This window comes from Dermacentor variabilis, chromosome 6, assembly GCF_050947875.1.
Source record: "Dermacentor variabilis isolate Ectoservices chromosome 6, ASM5094787v1, whole genome shotgun sequence".
Lineage (NCBI taxonomy): Eukaryota > Metazoa > Arthropoda > Arachnida > Ixodida > Ixodidae > Dermacentor > Dermacentor variabilis.
Window position 1 is genome coordinate 109540798 of NC_134573.1, and position 23548 is coordinate 109564345.

Below are 23548 nucleotides of genomic sequence, written 5' to 3' on the forward strand. Positions count from 1 at the left end.
TGCTTAGCAAGAAGTTTTTTACAAGGTAATATACAGTGACATGGACATGAGGAAGGAAGTGATGAAAATTTTTGAATATTGAACCTCACGGTTGCAGCAGATAAGTAATAGGCGTTAAGCTTTGAAACAAATTGGGTTGCATTTCAATTAATGTCCTTAACACATACTCTACTAGACGCTTCGTTCACGAGAAGTGAGAAAATGGCTTGCAACAAAATGCAAGAGCTTGCAAACCTAACTGGTCCTGAATGTGGCATGTCATATGTGTAGCTTGTGAAGCATAGTTTAGACAGAACTGGCAAAGAAAATGTGAACACATTTTATTGTTATAAAGATCTGTAACAATGAAAGATCCTGAGTATGTGCTTCATCTGTGCAATCACTCAAGGGTACTGTATGCAGCAAAAGTAAGTCCTGCGCTGACAGAGGTAGCGATGAAGGCACTGAACTTTGCACCACGTTTGTACAGTCTTATCACACTCACACATCACGTAACTGTAAAGTTTTTGGAACAATAAAAGAGCGGCACAGTAGTCAGTGACTAGACAAGCTCACACCACTTCTCCAGTGTCTTGAGCGTCTCGAGGCAGAACTTCTTGGATGTCACCTCGAGTTCAAAACACTTGCGCTCTAGTCGGCAGATCTGAAACAGATAAAAAGAAACTAGAGGATTGCTGAATTGATAAATTACGAGAGATGCTAACTGAAGCCAAAAAGGCATGCATGAGGTGAAGGGACCCAAAATTCATTTTTAAAGGCCTAGTTATTTACTTGTGCAACTGGAAGACTACAACTGCAGTGCCTACTCCTGCAGGAACACTGTCAAAAACAGCAGAAAATATTTTTTGTAGAACTTTTCCAACCTGTGGACATACTTGGGTCACAGTAGTGACACCTAGCCTGCATAAGTGAGAACAGGAAAAAAGTTCCAGTTTCATCAGGAAGAAGTCACTTATTTGGTTTATTAAGGCGACTGTAATTGTGGCTTACACCTTCTGAACTATTTTTTTTTATTAAACTATTTTAAGCTAACATACACATGTATTTACTGGACATACAGAGCCAGAAGCATAAGTCATATAGATAGCTCAGCAAAAAGACAAGAACCTTGCTGATCATCTTCTTTATTGTCCAGCTGGGTGCTTTCATCAGCCATGTGAGAATGGCCCAAAATATAGTATGTATAACCCCTAGCAATTGGAGCATCGTACTAGCAGTTAGAGAGAGGTAGGGTTGTTGTAGGAGAAGTAGGATTTCGGACAAGCGAGATGCATAGATCTTAGAAGAGGGCATGGCAGATAAGCTATAATCTTACAGGTGACCTTGGTGAATTGGCATAGGGACTTGGAAGGCCAGGTGTACGGGGACGGAAGCTTCCAAGGCAGGCAAACATAATAGCAAAGCATCTAAAGGACTATAGAGCAGGAGGTGAATGAACAGATATGTGGTTGCTATCATGGCACGCCCTCTGAGCCCCAGCAGTGGTGTCACAGGCATACTTTGTAGCAGCATAGGTAGCCAAATTAGGTAGGGCCTCAATGGGCAAAGCAGGGGTGGAAGCCAAACGCTCTCAGTCCTGGATGCATTTCACCATCATTGGAAGCATGTTAGTGGCCGAGTGCTCACAACAGTGTTTTCAGGTTTGCTGTTATCTGCCTGTGTACCACTCCATTTGATGTATAATTTCTGTAATCTTTTGCTCTTGGTTACTTTGTGTTATCCGAGGTTAAAAATGTGTGCTTTGTATATTATTTCTATTATAAGTGTGTATACATTATGAACATTACAAGTGTGTTGTTCACAGAATTTCAACTCAGCATTCATCCCTAATTATTATTGAGAAAACTTATTGCGTATACCTTTACTTCTTATACCTTTGTGATGACAGTAACTGCATTGGATTCTTGTTTCTGTTTAGCCATGTGGTGCTGATGTATTATTATACCTGCGTGTACAATCTGTACGCCCACCTGCTATGGTCTCGTAAAGAGAATGACAGTATCGAAAAAACGTAAATAAATAAAAAATCCTATTATGGCAAAAAAACTGGGATAGTTGGAGTTCTGATAACTGATGCATTTCCAGCACTTCACAAAAAACAGAAAAATCCAAAGTAGAAGAGAACAGGAAAGGGAGAACAATGGTTCAACTTGATTTACTTTCAGAAAATACACCTGCATGTCACATGGCAGCAGACAAAGGACCTACTATCATGGCACGCGTGTCAAACCACTCATCACAGATGTGTAGCATCACACTAATTTCAAAGCAGATGGTTGCACTCTTTATGGTCTATGAGATTGACGCAGTGCTAACACTTTTATCTGACTGTTTTTTGATACTCAGGCCCCCCAAAAGAAGGGAAATGCCAGCAGTGCCAGGACGAGTCAAGTTGTAGGTGAATGTCTCATAAAGCAAAGTGCTTTCCCAATCATGGTGACTTGTGGAGACACAGATGGTGTAAAAACTCACCGCATAGGTGCCAATAAGCAGACCACTATGCCTACATAAACTCACATATATTTCGCGAAACAAAAGTTGTTTTACAAATGCAGTTGCAGTGGTCATATCGGTTATTACAGTAGTGACGAGGCACGGTTGAGGCCGTACAGGCCCGACATTAATGGCAAGATGGTGTTCGATGTTTGTATCGGCAAGTTTTACCTAAAGGGCAATTTTTCAAGGGAAGATTACATCAAGCATAGAGTTTCTAAATAAGTACCCTAGAGGGAAATGTGGTGCTAGTGTCTACGGGGGCTTACCTGAGCGTTGCCTCAATCTACACGGGAATTATGGGAAGTACAGGCTTCGGATTAACTTCGATCTTTAGACTAGCGGCGTTTGCTTGTGGTGCAGTAAACGAAGCTATACTCAAATATTATCGCGTAAAATCTAATTTTACTTCTGCAGTATCTTATATTATGTATAACACGTTACATAAACTTTGTATGACTTTGACATTCAAGAGCGGTTTACTATGGTTTATCATCAGGGCACACCAGGGCATGCATTCTTGTGTGATTTTGTTCCCGATTTAATGCCAGAGAATAATTATTTATAAATTTTTACAACAGCAATAACAACCATGCATGTACTTATATAAAGATACTCATCATGTATTTATGGAAATAAAAATTTTTTATTGTAAGAAAGTGTTGCGTCCTTGAGAGGAATGCTACAAGTGTCGTCTGCTACGACGCCTGCTTGCTGCAAACGCGATACTTTTCTCGCAGATGACAGGCACTTGCGAACTCTCTCCCTCTTTCAAAAGGCTGCGTCGGCTGTCACGATTGCTCAACGTCTTCACATACTTTTAAGCACATCTGCTGCAGTGATAGCTAGGACGCTTGTGGCCTCCTAACAGTATGCTTCATTATATTTTATATTGATGTACTGCTTCTGAAGCATTATGGCATAGCTTTTCACTTACCCATTTTGCGACACTAGACTACAGCCAGGAAGCAGCAACCTTTCCGACCACAAGAAAGTTTGTGCTTTCAAAGTCCTAAAACATGCATTTCAATGAGAACATAAAGGAGCAATGCATAATGATACCCTCAATAAAATGTGATTGTCAAGCCACTAGAAGTACAACTGTCTAGGTATTGTATCAGCAGTGCCTTCTTTTTAATATTCTGAAATTTCATAAAGCACGTAACGCTACAGCGCCAACCTAACAGACTTAACAAACTAAGGTCCAAACGGTCAGAACATGTTCTTTCAACGTTTACGATGCCGTCGCTTTCTCATCAGGGCTTCGACACCGCAACACAAACATCGTCCCAGTTGCTGGCCCAGCATGCTACCGCCACTTTGAGCAACAGAACAAAGGCAGAGAGCTTTGTGTTACACTGTCCCACAGCAGGTTATAGCAACTGCACTTAAAGTGAAACCAAAGCTGCCAAAAAATACTTGTTGACTAGTTTGCCAGTCAACAGAATGCCAATTTGTAGACTGTACTTCCCATCATTCCCATGATGGTTGAACGATCGCAGCGCCAGATTTCCCTCTAGTTATACTGATATGAAACTCTATGACATCAAGCAAATACAGCTATGCTATGCACCTGACAACCTCAAGAAAGATGCTGACAAGAGGACAGAGCTGCTCTGGGGAGAACTACCCTCTGATAGCTACCCTCACCGAGCTTCTCTTCGACCATTAAACGCTCACTACCAATTCACTGTCGAAGAAGTGAAGAACTACATCAATCCGAAGCCATCCAAGCTGTATTCGAGGTGCGTCTTCTTGAAATGAGATCAGCACGACAGTGAATCTGCGGCAGACTAAGTTACAGACTGATGTAATCTACCCTTGAACTGCGGATTCAGCAACAAGCAGCTTCCACTGAACAAAATGCTGATGAATGGGTTGGTTTTTGGTATCTACGACAGCATAATACAGCAATGCTTCTTGGGAGAGAAGAACCTGACTTTTAAACAGCTTCAGATGCAGCAGTCACAGCTGAATCTGCTGCAAAGCATCAAAAAGTTATGCGCAGTCAGCATCAAGAAGGCCCAGAGATAACAGCCAAAGTGGAAATGCAATGTATCAAGTCGCATGAAGAAAGGCAAGATGAAAAGGCGTCAGGTGAGTGTTCGGAACGCCATTGTTTTTGGTGCCTGGCCAAGAGCGTTGTGTAATGATGAAAGTTTAAAAGCATAGTATGCTTCAACTGTACCAGGAAAGGACATTTAGCCAAAGCATGATGGAAAAAAAACAGAGGGCAAGTGAACCATCAGTTGGAAAATGCCTCAAGTTCATGCCAATCAAGTATGATGATTTGCTAAGTGATAGCCCAGTGACCAGTGGTTGTCGCAGGTGTATCATTACCATAAGCATTGGCAGCGAAATAGTGCCCATGGAAGTGGATTCAGGAGCAGGTAGATTGATTAGTATCAGCAAAAATGTGTCCAGGAATGTGAAGGTGGTTAAGGGCATTACTCCTCAAAGGATGAGCCATATAAATAATGGAAAAAAATTCCCTTTCTGGATTAGATAAGCCAATCTAGTTGAGGATAAGCATAATCTACGAAAAAAAATATTCACCAAAAGTTTTTCAGCAATGGGGGGTGGAGAGGGGCAACACGAGGCAGAAAACTGGAAGCAGGCTTCAGTCCAAGCTATCTATGGCTTCATTTGGAATTTAAACAGCTCTCGTCAAACCTGAACCATAGGTGTTCATTGCATTTGATTTACATTACATGTCCGATACCACTGCAGCCAGATATCTTGCAGTGGTATTCTTGCCTATGTTATCTTGTTACAAGTGGTACCTTGTCTATCAGGAAATCTTGTCTCCTCTGAACATGCTTTCAAAAGAAAGCAAGTCACGTGCTGAACTTCTGCTCATATTCTTGCCCAATACTTTCAGCTGCCGCTACTCGTAAGAACCAACAGCAGCATACTATTGAACCATGACTGGTTCGGGCCCTAGAACATCAATTTAAATTAAGAATTTTTAAAACAACTAAACTTTTCTGGACGTTTATGGCATTTCATTTTCATGTGCCACTCTACCACCAGTGCACATCAAACTGAAGCAGGATTCACAGGCAAAGTTTCTGAAACGCCACGGTATTCTTTTCAACCTCAAGGATGACTTCACCACTGAGCTGGACAAACTGGAACATCAAGGTGTTCTGCAACCGATGCAGTACACAAAATGGGCCACTTTTGTGGTCATTGTGCGGAAGAAGAATGGTTAGTTGACAACATGTGGAGGCTATCACAGTATATTCAAACAGGCAGTAAGGAGCAACCTTTACCGCTTACCTACTAGCAAGGGAATATTCACAAAGTTGTGAAACGACGAATAAAATTTAACACAAGCGTACCAGCACCTTGTGGTTCATGATGCTTTGGCCATATTTGCTCACAATAAATATAGTAAAGGACCTGTACAAAACGCTATGTTTACCATTCTATATTCTGGTGGCACCCTGACTCTTTCAAAAAGAAATAGATACGGACGTGCTAGCCGGTTTACCCCCGGTAGCTGCATACCCCCACAACATTCTGGTCACCAGCGAAAAGGCCAAGGAGCACCTAGGCATCCTCAATGAAGTTCTCAACCAACGGTCAAAAGCAGGACTGCATGCTCAAGGCACTAAGTGCTAGTTTTTTAAAGACAGCCTGGAATATTTGGGCCACTGGATAGATGCATAGGGAAACTACCTGTTAAAAGCTTAGGTCAAGGCTATTCCTGAAGCCCCTGCACTAAAGAACAAGGAACGACAAGCCTGTCTATGTGAGCTGAATTCCTACAGTTACTACCTAAGGAGTCGTTCTGAAGTCACTGAAGTGTTGTACTACCTACTGGACTGTGACCCTATGTGGATGCGGGGCGAAAAGCAGCAGCGAGCCTTCAAAAGGCTAAAGATGGTGCTGACATCAGAGTCGCATATAGCGCACTCAATCATGATGTATTGTTAGTTCCGCATTGCGACACATCAAACATGGGTGTGGGAGCCATATGAGCTCAGTAGAATGCAGAAGCATGTAGGATACCTGTAGCTTATGCATCAAGAGCACTAACAAAGGCAAAGTGCAATTATGCCCAGACTGACCATGAGGCTCTAGCTATTGTCTATGACAATCATCAATTTCACTAGTACCTTAGTGGGCGAAAATTCTGCATCGTTACTGATAATAAGCCACTCGTATGCCTGTTTCACTGAGGAAAGCTGATGCCAGTTGTACTGACACCGGGCATGTTGCTCTGGTCTTTGATGTTAATGGCTCATGACTACAAACTGGATTATAGAAAAGCACTATATTATGGTAATGCTGATTGTCTAAGCCAGCTACTAATACTCGGAGACCAGTAGGACACTGAGCCTCCAGGCAACATCATTCTGCTAGAAGCAGTGGAGTACTCTCCTGTGAGCGCAGAAGATGCCGCATCAGCCACTGTCCAAAGTCAAAAATGGGTCATAGCCAGCTGGCCAGAAGAAGGTGTGCATCTAGAATATTCCTCCAAGTGAGGTGTGAAAAGTTGTCTCTTCACTGTCACAGCCTCTTGTGGGTAACTGAGTAATATTACAAGAACTACAAAAAAGAGTTCTTGTCATTCTGCATGCAAATCACCCTAGCTTAATGGGCATGAAAGCTCTCCAAGGTCACATGTGTGGTGGCCAAATATTGATGCCTAGATCAAAGAACTTGTGCGTCCTTACAGGCCCTGCCAGAGAATAGGCAGAGTGAACCCAAGGTGTCTACATTTTTCTGGATTCCAAATGTCTATGAAGCAGAACTCATACAAATTTAGCAGGACCTGTTAAGGGCCTTTGCTTTTGTGTTGTGGATACAGTATCGAACTGTGCTGACTGAAATAATGTCATTGCTTGAGTTGTCAGCAATGACTGAAAAACATTGCAGAATGTTTGGCTCATAAAAATTGCAGGAGTTGGTTGTTTCTGATAACAGCACCGCATTTTCAAGGAAAGAAATGCCATCCTTCTCGAAAGTAAACAGCTTCGTGCACATATCCACAGCGCCATACCATCCTGCAAGCAATGGAAGGCATGAACGCATGGTTTGCGAGCTAAAGTGTGTGCCCAGTAAGCAAGCAGAGCCAGGGTACAGTGGCGTGTAAAGCCTGTCGTTTTTTTTTATTACAGCGGCGTGTAAAGCCTGTCATTTTTTTTTATTAAAGCAGCACTCCATGCCACATTTGGAGACCAGGAGAGTGCCAGTAGAATTCATGCTGGGCAGGAGTCTCTTGTTGTTTCGCCTTGTGAAGACTGCGGTCCGACGTTGATGACCCCAGGTGTACCAAACTGCCACCCTCAAAGGAATTCCAACACAGTCATTCTGTGTACCTGCGGGACTTCTCTAATGCTTTGAAGTGGCTAGCCGCGCAGGAGCTATGGTGTGTAGGCCACGTTATGCAGGAAATGGAGACTTTGGATGGGTGTGTACATTGACGTCATCGCAACAGATGCAGAGAGCATGGGAAACTACCTCCAGCCAAACACACCAGCCTCTACTTCAAGCTTGCAGCGACACAAACTACATTGTATCGGCTGGGCCAGAAGCTCTACAAGCATGCTGCAGGTCTACCCGTGAACGTCGACCTGTGCTTCATTATGGCATTGACTACTAGAGGGCAAGGGATGTGGTAACTACCTGAATTGGCTGGATAACCTGTGCACTGCTCCTCCTCTTTTTTTAAACTCATCGCCCGTGTGCAGATAAGCAAGCCACTGTACCTACATAAACCCAAGTATTTAATAGAATCAAAGTTGTCTTACAAGAGATGCTGCAGCGTTAACGTTGGTGATTACACATATATATAGCAGCCTGAGGTGAGTCAAGTGTAATGGAAAGCACATGCAATTGAAGCACAACAAGAATGCAAGGGAGACAGGACAGGTCAAGCTGAAGCATATCACTAAATGTGGAACGGAGAGAGAAAAATCCCAGGTCAAGAATGATTTCGTGGGAGCACTGATCAAGAACAACAAGTGCCATATAAGCTGGAATATAAGCCAAGATATTTTTTTCATAAAAGCATGTTGACACTGCTCGGTCTTTAGCAGAATGTGTATACTCGTCTGACAAACCATGGCATGCACATTGGTAAATGCATAGGTAAAGCTGCATTCATAATCAAATACTATTGCTGGCATTTTTCTTTTTTCTGTTGCTGTGTCTTCTTGTGCCCGCTCTTCCAACTGACCTCATTTGTGATTTGTTTTTTGTTTCCTGTCTGGTGGGCAATGAGTTGTGGCATGAGAAAGTAAACACGTTTTGAATATTTGTTTTCCTTTTTTTTTCTTTCTTTCTTTCTTTTAAATTACACATAAGGGGTTGACCTATATTTCAGCTTATATGGTCCAGTTTATATGGCAATAGAGTTGTCGAGTGGCCAGCAGTATGCCCAAGGGCAAGTGCTTCAACATTGGCGACCTATATGACTGGCAATGTTAGTCATATCATAAGAAGCCAACAAACACTGACACCGAGGACAACATTGGGGAAAGTACTTGTGCTTAACAAATGAAATAAAGAAACAATAAATTAATGGAAATGAAAGTGGATGAAAGAACAACTTGCCGCAAGTAGGGACCGATCCCAAAACCTTCGCATCTCGCGTGTGATGCTCTACCAATTGAGCTACCGCGGCGCCGTTTCCCATCCATTTTCTTGGGTATTTATGTTTCCCAGTAGAACCCTGGGAGTGTTCACCAGCACCACCAGACCTTGTCGGCCGACATGAAACATGCTTTCTGCTGCAGGCATCACGAGAACGTGATCTTTTTGGGTCAAGGCAACTGGTCAATAAACCCACACGTGCTACCTGAAGGCATCAATGCAGTCGGATTCGAGACCCTCATTATGTAATAAACGAGAAGAAAGGAGATTAACCGACAGGCCCGACTTTTATTAGTCATATGTTAGGGGGATGTTGGGAGTATAGAAAATTGTATTTACATTACATATATATACAAAATGAGTCAGAGTAGTTAAGATGGCTGACCACGAACAACATGCTAGCATCCCGTGATTTTCTTCTTCCTCTCTTTCATCCTTCCATAACAGGACCCCCCAGGTGGTGAAGCCCTGTCTCAGTGCATGGTAGGCGAAGAATTGTGAGCGAAGTATGGCTTCAGCTGCGAAACGTGTACGACGTCAACAGGCATCGGACTTGAGGATGCATCAAACTGTAGCGGCCCAATCTCGTAATTTGCGTCGTTAACTTGACGTAGGACTTCATAAGGCCCTGTGTAGCGAGACAGAAGCTTCTGGGAGAGGCCAACCTGACGACATTGTGACCAAAGGAGCACCCAAGCACCTGGCGCGAACTTAACATCACGATGGGACCAGTCATAATGCTCTTTTTGTATATGCTGCGAGGCTAATAAACGAGATCGGGCAACTTGACGTGCCATGTGAGTGCAATCGCTGACTTCACGAGCGTACTCAGTTGCAACACGCTGCACAGAAGGGAGGATGGTGTCAAACACACAAAAGAGATAAGGGTGAATATCCTGTGGTGTCATGTCAGGTTGAGTTATACGTGAACGTCATGTAGGCCAGCATGGCATCCCAGCCTCAGTGATCGTTCCGTAAGACCATTTATTCGTGGATTGTAGGCAGTGGACAGCTTGTGCTCAGTGGCACAAGAGCAGAGGAGGTCTTCGACAACTCGAGACAAGAACGAATGACCACGGTGTGTAAGTAACTGTCGAGGTGTACCGTGGTGGAGAATGATGCCGTGGAAAAGAAAATCGGCGACGCCTGTTGCGCAACTAGTCGGCAACGCCTTTGTTATCACATAGCGTGTCGCATAATCAGTAGTAGTGATGGCAATCCACTTATTCCCTAAAGTCGTCGTTGGAAAAGGGCCAAGCAGGTCAAGGCCCATGCGAAAGAACGGTTCAGAGGGAACTTCAATTGGATGGAGTCGTCCAACAGGTAGCAGGGGAGGTTTCTTCCGGTGCTGACACAATTCGCAAGTTGTGACAAAACGATGCACGAAGTGGTAGAGACCCGGCCAGAAGGACCGACGTCGTATGCGGTCATATGTACGCAAAATGCCAAGGTGTCCTGCCATCAGTGCATCGTAAAGTTGTTCGAGAGCAACAGATCTCAGATGACTAGGAAAGACAAGGAGCAACTCAGGGCCATCAGGATTGATATTGCAACGAACATGCGGCATGTGGTGTCAGTGTTGCCAGATTGCACTCCTGCGATGATGGACTGTAAGGATTCGTCGCATTGTTGTTCAGCGCGCATGTCGGTCATGTCAGTAAAAGCCAACACACAGGTCACTAGATCAGGCGCAGCAAGCTCAGGGGGATCCAGGGGGTGACGAGAGAGGCAGTCAGCGTCCTTGTGTAGACAGCCAGACTTATAGTTCACAACAAACGAAAATTCCTGGAGCCGCAAAGCCCAGCGACCAAGCGGTTCTGTCAGGTCCCGGAGGGAAAACAGCCAGCAACGGTCATGCAAATATGGCCGGAACTTGGCGACAGCCCAAACTAAAGCCAAGCACTCCCGCTCGGTGATGGAGTAATTTCTCTTGGCAGGTGACAGCAGGCGGCTGGCGTAAGCTATCACACACTCGGTACCATTCTGTTATTGGACGAGAACAACGCTGATACCGTGACCGCTTGCGTCAGTGTGGACTTCGGTCGGTGCAGAGTGGGCAAGTATTGGAGGAGTGGTCAGAAATCCGATGAGAGCAGCGAATGTGTGAGCCTGCTCAGGGCCCTATGAGAATGGCGTGTTCTTCTTTATAAGATCTGTCAAGAGCCGAGCAACGTCGGCGACGTTTAAACGGCGAAAGTAAGAACACAGGCCGACGAAGCAGCGCACGTCAGAAGCATAACGTGGCACAGGGAAACTGCGTATAGTGCGAACCATTCCCGGATCTTGTTGGACACACCAGATGCACCAACGAAGTGTCCCAACACAGTAATCCAATGGCACCCGAATCGACACTTCCGAGTTCAGTTGGAGGCCGGCTTTTCGGAAGACCACAAGAATGACAGCAGTTGGTTAAGGTGGCTGCCGAATGTGGGAGAGAAAACAACAAAGTCGTCAAGGTAACAGAGCCAGGTGATACATTTGTACCCTCGCAGAAGAGAGTCCGTCATATGTTCAAATGTCGCAGGAGCATTGCACAGGCCAAAGGGCATGACTATGAACTGATATAAGCTATCCGGCGTGATGAAGGCTGTCTTCTCGCGGTCCATTTCATCAACTGAAATCTGCCAGTAGCCGGATCAAAGATCGATGGACGAGAAGTATTTAGCTCCGTGTAAGCAGTCCAAGGTGTCATCGATGCGTTCTAGTGGGTAGACATCTTATCGTGTGATCTTGTTTAAGCGGCGATAATCGACGCAAGGCCAGGTACCATCTTTCTTTTTCACAAGGACTACAGGCGAAGCCCAAGGACTGGCTGATGGCTCGATGACCACTTTGCGGAGCATTTTGTCCACTTCTGATTGGATGACTCGACGTTCAGCATGCAATACACTACAGGGACGCCGACGAATAGGATTCGTGTCTCCAGTGTTCATACGGTGCTGAACAACAGATGTTTAGCCTAAAGGCCTGTCACCGAAATCAAAGATGTCACTGTACGATTCAAGCAGGTGACGTATGTCTGTGGCCTGTGCAGAGGTGAGGTCAGGTGCAATCAATTTTGCAAAGTCATCCGTTAAGGAACCAGAGCTGTGAGCTGCAATTGGCGCTAAGAATCCACTCTCAGCATTCAGACTTTCAATGCCAAATTCGGAAGTATTAGAAACCCTGGCCATGAACATGCCGGCCTGAAGCACTTGAGGGCACAGGGTGGAATCCAGAAGAGGAAGAACGACGCTGCTATTAGTAATCGTCACCAGCGTATGCAGAAGAGCAACGTTCTGGCTTAAAAGCATGTTAATGATTGGGCGATGGATATATTTACCGTCAGGAATCTGTGGCTGTGTGGTCAAAGCGACGTAAGTGACCGCCTCAGGTGACAGACGCACATCTTGAAGTGAGCACAAGTGCGGTGGTGCGGCGCTAGGAGCATCAGCGACTTCAGGCAGTTCCGACTGAAAAACGCCGGTTGGGCAGTTGATGAGAGCGGAATTATGGGATAAAAAGTCCACTCCAAAGATAACGTCATGAGTGCAGTTGTCGATCACAGCAAAGAGAACAGAAGTAGGGCATACGGCTATACTTAAACGCAGAGTACCCATTCCAAGAACAACCAGCACGCCGCCGTCAGCCATACGAAGCAGTCGGGCAGGTGCCGCAGTGAGGACCTTTTTTAAACGTCTATGTAGGCTAGCACTCATCACAGATACGTGGGCTCCAGTGTCGACGAGTGCTTGCACAGGTACGCCGTCTATTTTAACGTCAATTACACTTCTCCTTGTGGGCACCAACAGAGGATTTGCTGGAGTAGTCTGCAATGCAGCACCACCTCCGAGGGCTGCATTTTCTAGTTTTCTGAAAGGCTGCGACCAAAAGCCACAGGGGTCGAAAGGCGAAGTGGCAGCGGCGAACGGGAAGATGGGCGACGTGTTTGCGGTGAACGAGACTGGTGTCCACACGGCAATGGTGAGCGGCTGTACTACGTGTTCCGAGCAGAGTTGTTGGCGCTGTTAGAATTGGCAGTAGGCAAAACATTGTGGGCATTTCCATGAAAACGGCTCAGGTTGGTCGGCGTGCGAGGCGTTGAGGGCCATGAGTTGTGACAGTATCGGGCGACATGACCAATGCGGCAACAGGTGAAACATATCGGCTCGTCGTCCGCAGTTCTCCACTCAGTCGGGTTGCGATAACGCAGAGAGAAGCGTTCGGATGAAGCGAAAATAGTAGAAGGGCATTCGTTAGCTCTGGGATTGGCAACAGCACACACAGACTGTAAACCAATGTTTTCAAGTTCCTGGCGAATGATGGCTCGTACGAGGGGAAGTGAAAATGTGGTAGGATCAGGGCTACGCAAACAGAAAGCTGCGGGTGCCCATCGCATCCAGTTCACATCTAACAATTCGCGCCACATCCTCTGATGGCGAAGCATGCTGCTGTGCGGGTTGATCTTCACGAGCATGGGGAAGTCTGGTGTATGGTTGCAAGACGCGTCGGCTTTTGGCCTGCTCGAATTGTCAGCACTCTTTAATGTCTGCATCAACGGTAGTGCAGCTCTTGCACAAGCAGATTAAATGCAACGTCAGCAATGCCCTTAAGTACGTGCCCGACCTTTTCAGCTTCTGTCATGTCGTGATCGGCTTAACGACAAAGTGCCAGCGCGTCCTGGATGTATGAGACATAGGACTCCGTGAGGGATTGGGCACGGGAGGACAATTCCTGCTTTGCGGCAATTTTACGGCCGGCTGGTTTGCCAAACAACTCTGGCAATCTCTCTTTTCATTTGGTTTTTTGTACCACACCTTTGCAGTGAATCTTAGGTATAACAACATGTTAGCTAGCATAAGCATAGGGTCGCATCTGTTGATTCCACTCACGTGTTCGTACATGGCCACCCAATCCTCTACGTTGGTGTCATCGTTCCCGCAGAAAGTTCCAAGATCCTTGGGTTGCACAACGACAACCGAAGGTGACAGCGATGCAGCATACGACGGCGACGTACGAGGTGGCAACGATGTTGATCCAGAGTGCTCACCGTCATTCATGGTGCGGACAGTGATGCGACGTCCACTGCGGAGCTCCGTTTCCAGCCGTGGTACTCCGCACCTCCCACCAATATGTTACGGAGATGTTGGGAGTATAGAAAATTGCATTTACAATATATATATACAAAATGAGTCAGAGTAGTTAAGATGGCTGACCAACAACAACATGCAGCAGCCAGTCGCTGGCTGCTGCGTGATGATGTATGTTGATGCGTGGTGATGCGTGTTGCTGCGTGCTGCTGCATGTTGATGTTACTGCGTGGTGATATGCACTGGGTATCAAACTCCCGTTCATCACTACATTCAATATACTGAACGCTGTGCTGCGTTGTGCCCCTGCAAGTGCACTTCTCCCAACAAGATTGCTATCCTTTCTTGCTTCATCATAAATATTAACGTTAACAAAACGGCACTGTTTTGACATGCAGATACTGTCAAAGCAATGAAAATGAAAGGCGGTACATGCCATGGAGGAAAAATGAGCAATGTGCATGTCTCAAAGTAGGGAGGGCTTGAGCAGCATGGGTCTTATTTACGCGCCATAAAGCCGGAGTTGCTTCAGTAAGCTTACCCACATCACAGCCGTGTATTGCGGCGAAGCATACTACCTGCAGATGTTCATTATTGAAAAGAGGACTGCCACACTGCTTCAAGAACGCAAAAGGCATGCTGGCCCGATACATGCGCACCACAAGAAATGGATGGCACTTGATCTTTTTGCTGATTGGCTCCAGTCATGAGATCAGTAAATTGCCGGTTTTCACATTCTCTGGGGGCGCCCAGGACGTGTGGGGTTTTCAGATAAGCTTCAGATAAGTATATTTCATATTTTTGAATTATCAATATATAACACTATTTCACTATCCACTTTGAGGTCAATGTATTTTGGTCCGACTGTAGCACAAATGCATTCTTCGTGCCACTGTTTAATCATGCCAGCTGTGCTTGCGTGCCTCTACTTGAAATGTGCAACAGATATGTATTGGGCCAATTTCCCTGTTATAGTTTTTAATGCTGTATTTAGCAAGAGCATTACATAGTAAAGTATTCTGAAAAAAGTGGCTGTACTAAGCTCTACAATTGGTTAGCTGATGGACGATGTGCACAATGAATGTCAAAGAAACTGAATGATTAGTGTACTAATGGTCCATTCGCAGAACAAACCAGTAGTGATGGGAGTGAAAACACCTTGGGCAGAATTTTGAGGGCTAAGGCTGTGGAGAAATATGACTGAGTAATGGTGAAAAAGTTAGTGGAATGTGTGCAAACACTGCATAAGTTACAAGGAACTCTATTGAAACCTCAGTTTCACCAAAACAAGCAGTGAATCTGACTGTACAGTACACATACCAAAGCATGGTATATCATGTCTTGCATGCAGCACCTAAATAATCCACAGGGAGATAAATATGTTGCTTCGAATCAAATTATTACTGTAGGCAAAACATGTCATTCAAAACAACAACCGTGAAACAAAAGTTGTGCTGCAGCCAGTATAGGATGTGTGACTATGTTAATTTTCTCCTACAGGTCTGCACACATAATGAAGTTTGCCATCCACATTTAACAGCAGTGTTGCTACCTAAGTAAGCTTACCACTAAAATGAGCAGAGTTCTAGCTTGGTTTACAGCAAATGTGCTTCTAGCAGATCTCACCAACACCTCTTAGAGGGTTTCAAATTTGCAAGAAATTTTACTAAAGCCTAGAGGATGTAAAAAGCCAGCAATTAATCTCAACGTCTGTTTTGCTCAAATGCACTTGCATAATGCTACAGACAAAGGCCTAGTTTACACACATTAGAAGTGGCCACCATGTCTAAAAGTGAAGCCAGGGTTTTCCTTGCAACTGCCATAGATCGTAACTCGTGTTGAGCTTATTATTATTTTTTTTTTGCATGTATATGAAGCACAAACATTTAATGAAGACACAGAAACAAGAAGACATGAGAACAATGCTTGTCCAACTGCCTTCTCGTTTCTGTGTCTCCATCAAACATTCACACTTTGCACAAAAAATGATGCAACACTAACTAGCCCTCAGTCACTATCAAATTAACTGTCACCACCATGCCCACACGACTGGCATATTAAGTCTTCTGGTAACCAACCAACCTGCTGCTGTAGGTTCTCAATGATCATGTCCGACACCTGCAGCTGGTCTTTCAGACGTGCAATCTCCTCGTCCTTGCAGCAAAGCGCCTCGACTTCATCTTTCGGCTCGGCCACCTCCCGACTAGAGCTGGGTGATGCCGTCTCACCAGTGTACCACTTAACGGTACCATCATGCTCGTTGTGAAGGCACACCTGGGGCACTGCTGTTGGGAGGAGCCTGCGGCCATGCTGTACAGTCGGCACAAAGTCCTGGTCCCTGAAATGCCTCGAGCAGATTCGTGCTTTGGTCCAGTTTGAAGGCTGCTTCTTCCCCAGCGCAGCCAGCCACAACTTGCGACGGCAGGAGTTCCTGGGCAGTGCATGATAAGACACCTGCGAGATGATTAATTGAGAAGCAATTATTAACTCATCACAGTGAAGCCTGTTTACAGCAAACTCCATTCTACCCTAACAAGCAATAAGAGGAACCAAGGGGCAAAATTCTTTATCTCTAGTTTCAATAACATGAAGAAAGCATACAGGAAACTTACTGTTCTTTAAATTAAATGTCGAAATAATAAGAAAATGGAATTTAAAACTGGAAAAGAAAAAGACAAGCTGCCACAAGAGGGAGACGAATCCACATATTCTGCATTGTGCATACAATGCTCTGCCTTTAAGCTCGTGGAGAAATCCGGGTTGTGAATTCTGGCTAGCTGGTGCACAGCCAATTTTTGTCTTGCGCTTCCAATTCTGCCTCTTTCTTGGTTGTGATGTCACTACTACTGTTCAGTACAGAGGCTTAATAGGCACAAGTACAGACAAGCTATCATGCCCGTTTCCCAAGCCACTATTTTGGGTATTTGTAAGCTTATTTAAATAGCAAGATTTAAAAACGGCACAGCGGGTTATGAGGGATGCCATAGTAGAGTGACTCCAGCTGAATTACGACCACTTAGTGTTCATTAGAATGTACCCAAAGCACAGTAAACGAGCATTTTTGTAAGTATTGGTGTAGAACTTACTCAAGCACAGCTTTCTTTCCCTGGCCACCTATTTTTATTGCCACATTGTATTGTTTACGGCAAAAATAAATTCCGCAGTTGATTCATTGTTAAAAATGACTGTCACTGTGTTACATATAAATTTAGACTTGGGAGTGTTAACATAATGAGTGTCCACTACAAGAGAAGTTCGTCATAATTACGCCCGTTGTATGAAAGCTACTGAAAGATTTTTTGGTTATGTTTCCACATGACTACATTAGTGAAATATTGCTTATTCATTTTCCTTGCACTGTATGTACGTTTAGTTTCTTGTTTCACTTCCTTGGCTTTCCACATGCTCCTCTAATCATTGTTAGTATATATATATATACATGTGCTGTGATTTGAGAGAGCGATACAAACTTTAATGATAAGCTGGAGATGTTAGCCTGGCTGATCGCCTGGAATTCTACTCCAGGTGCTGGATGATACTTATGGTATACACAGTGATCACGTAAACACATAAACAGCACATACAGTCACAAATGGACACTAAAGATGTCCACAAAGCTTTGCTAAGGCCTGTGGCTCTCAGAAGCACCAGCAGCACTTTCATGGCAAGCAATGCGCAGGAGGTGCTCTTCCACGAGCTGAGAATGTACTGCAGCTCTAAGCTCAAATAGCACTGCAAGTGAAGAACGGCCTTCAAAAATTGCTTCTTTGAAAAGTAGAAGCAGCAGCCACATGGAACATGTTGCATGTCCTCAGGAAGGTTACATGCAGAGCCCATTGGTGAGTCTGTTGTATTTTGCACTTGAGCTAATTTATGTTGGCCACATTGGGTTTGACGCAGCGAAGGCATGCTTTATCTGGCCTAGTGAGGCCTTGCAGCACAAAATCGCAAGATGGGTTTTGAGGAGTCTTATTCCCAATAAACCATAGGGATTGCTGCAAATGCTTACTGCATATACTAGAGTCACCATGTCTTTTCTCCAGAGCAGCATCCGGATCAATCCTGTCAAAGTGTAGCATGCATCTCTGGCAACACAGTCACCCTAGACATTGCCTTGTAGTATACAACAGTGGGCTGGTAGGCACTGCAATGTATTGTGATGCAGACATAGTTGACAAACATCACTTTCTTGTGTGTCACTTAGCTGTGTAATGTCTCGTTTGCGTTGAAAACATTCTCGAAACTTTTCAAGCTGCATGTACTGCTGAAGTTGGTCTTTCCTGCCATCATCATCCTTTGATCAGTTAGGAGCCGCCACAAACATTTCTGCAAGCTATCACCATCGCAGTGCAAGTGTTTCCTGCAAATGATAAATTGTTGAGCTTAACAACATGCAACCATGCTGTGGAAGGTTATACCCTAGTTGGGAAATGAAAGTGCATCAAGAGATAGCCTGCACATATTACATGGTGCCTAAATTTGCACATGCCCTACATAGATGTTCTATAGCAACACAGCTCTATGTGTATGCAATCAAGATGAGAAATAGGATAAGATGGCTAGTTATGAAGTCTAAAAAAGAAAGGTTAATGAAAGTAGGATTAATGGAGAACACAGGAGAATAAAAAGGGGTTAACTATCTGGAGTAGTAGGTATCTCAGAGAAACCTTAGAAGGCAGTACAAGAAAAGAATATGGGATAATGATACTGTAGGACCTAATGCCCATGACATTTATCTGGGAAGAGTAATGCTGTGAGTTAATGGAATTACAGCACATTCATTCCACCCTAAAGTAAGACGTCAGTGGCTACGTTCTGTGCTTCAACATCTACCTTGGCGTGAAGCTTATGTCACCATATAATCTTCAAAAGGCCACTGGACAGACATCTTCAGAGCAAGGCAAGTGGTGCACCTCAGCTGCTGCCATATCGAAGAAATTATGCATGGGCGGTGCACACATTGATTGCGGTGGGTGCTGATAAGTCATGATGCATGCAGCCAAGCCAAAATGGGGACCTTGAAAGCTCGTGCAGTAAGTGAATCTTTGTCTCAAAAGGGCTAACTCCAGCGTGGATCCATCAGGACATTGGGAGATGTCACAAACTCCCCCCTACAAAACAGTAAAGTCGACTGCCTCATTTAGGCGAGGGCGGAGGAGCATCAAAGGAGACATGCATTGTGGTAGGCAACGCAAATTAAGCAAGAAAACATGATGCACGTGAAAGATCATGTGAGGGCAGACTGCCGGCTCTGCATTTAGACAATTGCAAAGCTGGCAAGAATATTGTCACGTGGTAGTGACGGTGAAGAAAGCAAAATGGTGAATGGCGAAACCAGCATTTTATTGGGGAACTTGTGCCCGCAAAAGTAAGTTACACAAAAGCAAGGAGAGCAATAGCGGCGAACACGATCGGCGGTCATCGAAATCTGATCAGCGGGTCAGGTGCGTCGCCTTTTAAACATCAGTCATCGAATGTTCCAGAGCAATCGCTGGGACCTGCGTGTCTTCCACCAAGTTCTACATTATTCGCGTCCTGCATACATGCAATCAGATTACACAAGACTCGGTCACAGAAAGCACATGGAACCATTGATAACGTTCCAGAAACTTCGCATACATGCAGGCGCATCCTGTGCTGTGCGATAGCATTTGTTAGGCGGTGAAATGCGGTCGCCCGATAAAGATAAACAAGTACACGTGTCAATACCCCCCTCTTAAAAAGCACCGACCAGATGCTGCAAAATAAGGAAAGTAATAAACAAAAACACCCGTAGCAAAGAAACAACAAAATAAGGAAGTTCGTCAGCACGCGTAAAAGGGTTTAAGACACACCACATGGACCACTTCAGATCGTGCGCGGCGCCACTGTGAATGCAAAATGCCATCTGGCACAACCTCATAGTCCAGTGCGTCAATACGTCGGATGACCAGATAGCATCGCAATAGTTTCTCACTGAGCTCTCGTCGACGTATCGCGGTCCAAACCCAAACACGGTCACTGGGCTGCCACTCGATGTAGCGTCGTCAAAGGTTGTAGTGTCAGCTGTCAGTACGCTGCTGTTTCTTGATGCGTAGGTGGGCGAGCTGTCAGGCTTCTTCGGCGCGCTGGAGATAGGTAGCAGCGACGTCAAGATTCTCTTCATCAGTGACGTGAGGCAGCATGGCGTCGAGCATCGTCGTCGGGTTCCTGCTGTAAACCAGCTTGAACGGCGTGATCTGTGTTGTTTCTTGGACCGCAGTGTTGTAAGCAAAGGTTACGTATGGCAGGACCGCATCCCACGTCTTGTGCTCGACGTCGACGTACACTACTAGCATGTCGGCAAGGGTCTTGTTCAGGCACTCCACGAGACCATTCTTCTGCGGGTGGCAGGCAGTTGTCCTCCTGTGGCTTGTCTGGCTGTATTGCAGAATGGCTTGGTTGAGCTCTGCTGTAAAGGCCGTTCCTCTGTCGGTGATGAGGACTTCTGGAGCACCATGTTGCAGCTGGATGTTCTCGACAAAAAATTTCGCCACTTCGGCTGCACTGCCTTTTGGTAGAGTTTAGTTTCAGCGAAGCGGTTGAGATAGTCCATCGCCACGACGATCCACTTATTTCCGAATGTTGACATTGGAAACGGTCCCAATAAATCCATCCCGATCTGCTGAAATGGTCGGCAAGGAGGCTCGATTGGCTGTAGTAATCCTGCTGGCTTTGTCGGTAGTGCCTTGCATCGCTGACAGTCTCGGCATGTTTTGACGTAATGGCCGATGTCGGCGGTCAGACATGGCCAGTAATACCTTTCTTGTATCCTCGACAGCATCCAGGAGAATTCGAGGAGCCCAGCGGTTGGATCATCATGCAGAGGGTGCAGTATTTCTGGACGCAGCACTGACGGAACAACAAGAAGGTAGTTGGCGCGCAATGGTGAGAAGTTCTTCGCGAGCAGGTTGTTTTGTAGCATGTACGAAGGCAATCCGCGCTTAAATGCCGTAAGGACAACGTTGGTGTGCCCTACCAAATACTCGACGAAGCCTTTTAGCTCCGGGTCTGCTCGTTGCTGTTCAGCAAAGTCTTCCACGCTTATTATTCCAAGGAAGGCATCATCATACTCGTCATCTTGCAGCAGCTGGTCAATGGGGGTGCGTGATAGGCAATCAGCATCAGAGTGGTCGCTGATGACATTGAATGGCTTGCCATTTACGTAAGGGCAAAATTTTGCTGTAGCCCAAACGATTGCGAGGCATTCCTTTTCAGCTGCAGAATAACTGCCTTCCGCTTTTGACAACGACCGGCTAGTGTAAGCTATCACACGTTCAAGTCCGTATTTTTCTGACTAGGATGACACCGAGGTCTAGCCTACTGGTGTCAGTGTGGATTTCGGTGTCGGCATCCTCGTCGAAGTGCACAAGTACTGGGGGCGACTGACTGCACGCGTCGTTTGAGTTCTTGAAATGCATCGGCCTGTGGTGTTTCCCACTTGAACTCAACATCACATTTAGTTAGATTTGTCAACGGCTCAGCGATGTGTGAAAAGTCCTTGACAAAGCGCGCCTGTAGTAGGCACACATGCCAAGGAATCGACGCACTGCCTTCTTGTCGATGGGCTGTGGGAACTTTGCGATGGCAGCAGTCTTCTGCGGGTTGGGGCGGACTCCAGTCTTGCTGATGACGTGGCCTAGGAACAAAAGCTCATCGTAAGCAAAGCGACACTTTTCTGGCTTAAGAGTGAGCCCTGATGACTTGATGGCCTCTAGTACTGTCGCAAGCCGCCTAAGGTGATCGTCGCAATTTCCGGCGAAGACGACGACGTGATCCAAGTAAACAAGACAAGTCTGCCATTTCAGCCCTGCTAACACCATGTCCATGACGCGCTGGAACGTTGAAGGCACCGAGCACAGTCCGAATGGTATGACCTTGAACTCGAGAGGCCATCTGGCGTGATGAAGGCATTTTTTTCCCGATCTCTCTCTTCAACTTCTATTTGCCAGCAGCCAGACTTCAGATGCATCGACGAGAAGTATTCAGCGTTGCAGAGCCGATCCAATGCGGTGTCTATCCGTGGGAAAGCGTATACATCCTTAGTGATCTTGTTCAGTAGATGATAATCGAAGCAAAAACGTAGGCTTCAGTTCTTTTTATTTAACAAGACAGCAGGTGATGCCCACGGGCTTTTAGACGGCTGGATGATGTCCCGCAGCATATTGTAGACTTGTCTTATAGCTTCACGTTCTCACGTCGCAAGTCGGTAAGGGCTCTGGCAGAGTGGTCGAGTGCACTCTTTGGTTATTATGTGATGCTTTGTGACTGGTGTTTGCCGAATCCTCGGTGACGTCAAAAAGCAGTCGTTGTATCGTCGGAGAAGACTTCTGAGCTGTTGGTGCTTGCTCATGGGGAGACTTGGATTTATGTCGAAGTCTGGTTCGGGAACTACGGTCATCGGGGTAGATGCGGCAGAGTCCAAGAACACAAGACGCATTGCTGGTTTCCAGAATTTCATCTATGTATGCGATCGTCGTGCTCTTGTTGATGTGCTTGAACTCCTGGCCGAAGTTTGTCAGCAACACTTTCATTGTTCCTCTGTGCAGTCGAGCGATCCCTCTTGCGACACAAATTTCACAATCGAGTAGTAGATGTTGGTCACCCTCGATGACGCCTTCTATGTCTGCAGGTGTTTTTGTGCCAATGGAAATCACAATGCTGGAGCGGGGCGGGATGCTGACTTGATCTTCGAGCACACTCAACGCGTGGCGACTACGACAGCTCTCCAGCGGTATCGCTTGATCTTCCAACAGCGTTATCGACTTCGACTTCAGGTCAATGTTTGCACCGTGTTGGTTCAGGAAGTCCATGCCGAGAATGACGTCTCGTGAACACTGTTGGAGGATAACAATGGTGGCAGGGTAGGTCTGGTCTTGAACTGTAATTCTTGCGGTGCAGATTCCAGTCGGCGTTATTAGGTATCCTCCAGCCGTGCGAACTTGAGGGCCTTCCCATGCAGTCGTAACCTTCTTCAAGTGGATGACAAAGGGTCCACTTATGACAGAGTAGTCAGCTCCTGTATCCACTAAGGTGGTGACTGCGTGGCCGTCGAGAAGCATGTCGAGGTCAGTGGTTCTTTGTCTGGCATTGCAGTTAGGTCTTGGCATCAGATCACAGCTGCATCATGTTGAACTGAAGCTGGAAGGTCACGTCGTCAAGTCGTCTTTCATCGGTGTATTCTTGACTTTATGGCTTCGTCGGGATGGCGGCGTCTCGTTGATATATCGTCGAGATCGTCTTTTTGGCGTCTTCGTCAGCAGCGGAGGAGGATCTTCGTCAGTTTGACGAACAGCAATGTATGTATTCTCACAATGTATTGTATGTATTCTCGCAAAATGTATGTATTCTTGCAAAGAAAC

At 45.6% G+C, this 23548-nt stretch overlaps 1 protein-coding gene across 2 annotated transcripts in view; it reads right to left on the reverse strand.

Annotated features, from left to right (window-relative positions):
• Positions 1 to 303: 303 nt before the first annotated feature.
• The window catches only part of LOC142585008 (uncharacterized), a 36312-nt gene continuing 13067 nt past the window's right edge, over positions 304 to 23548 (reverse strand). Inside the window, exons 2-3 of one of the 2 annotated variants that reach the window (XM_075695428.1) lie at positions 16251 to 16622; positions 304 to 643 (exon numbers count right to left, since the gene is read on the reverse strand). In XM_075695428.1, coding sequence (XP_075551543.1) covers positions 542 to 643; positions 16251 to 16622 — 474 coding nt within the window. In that variant the 3' untranslated portion in view covers positions 304 to 541. The remainder of the gene's footprint in view (positions 644 to 16250; positions 16623 to 23548) is intronic. The other variant, XM_075695429.1, reaches the window with a different exon arrangement.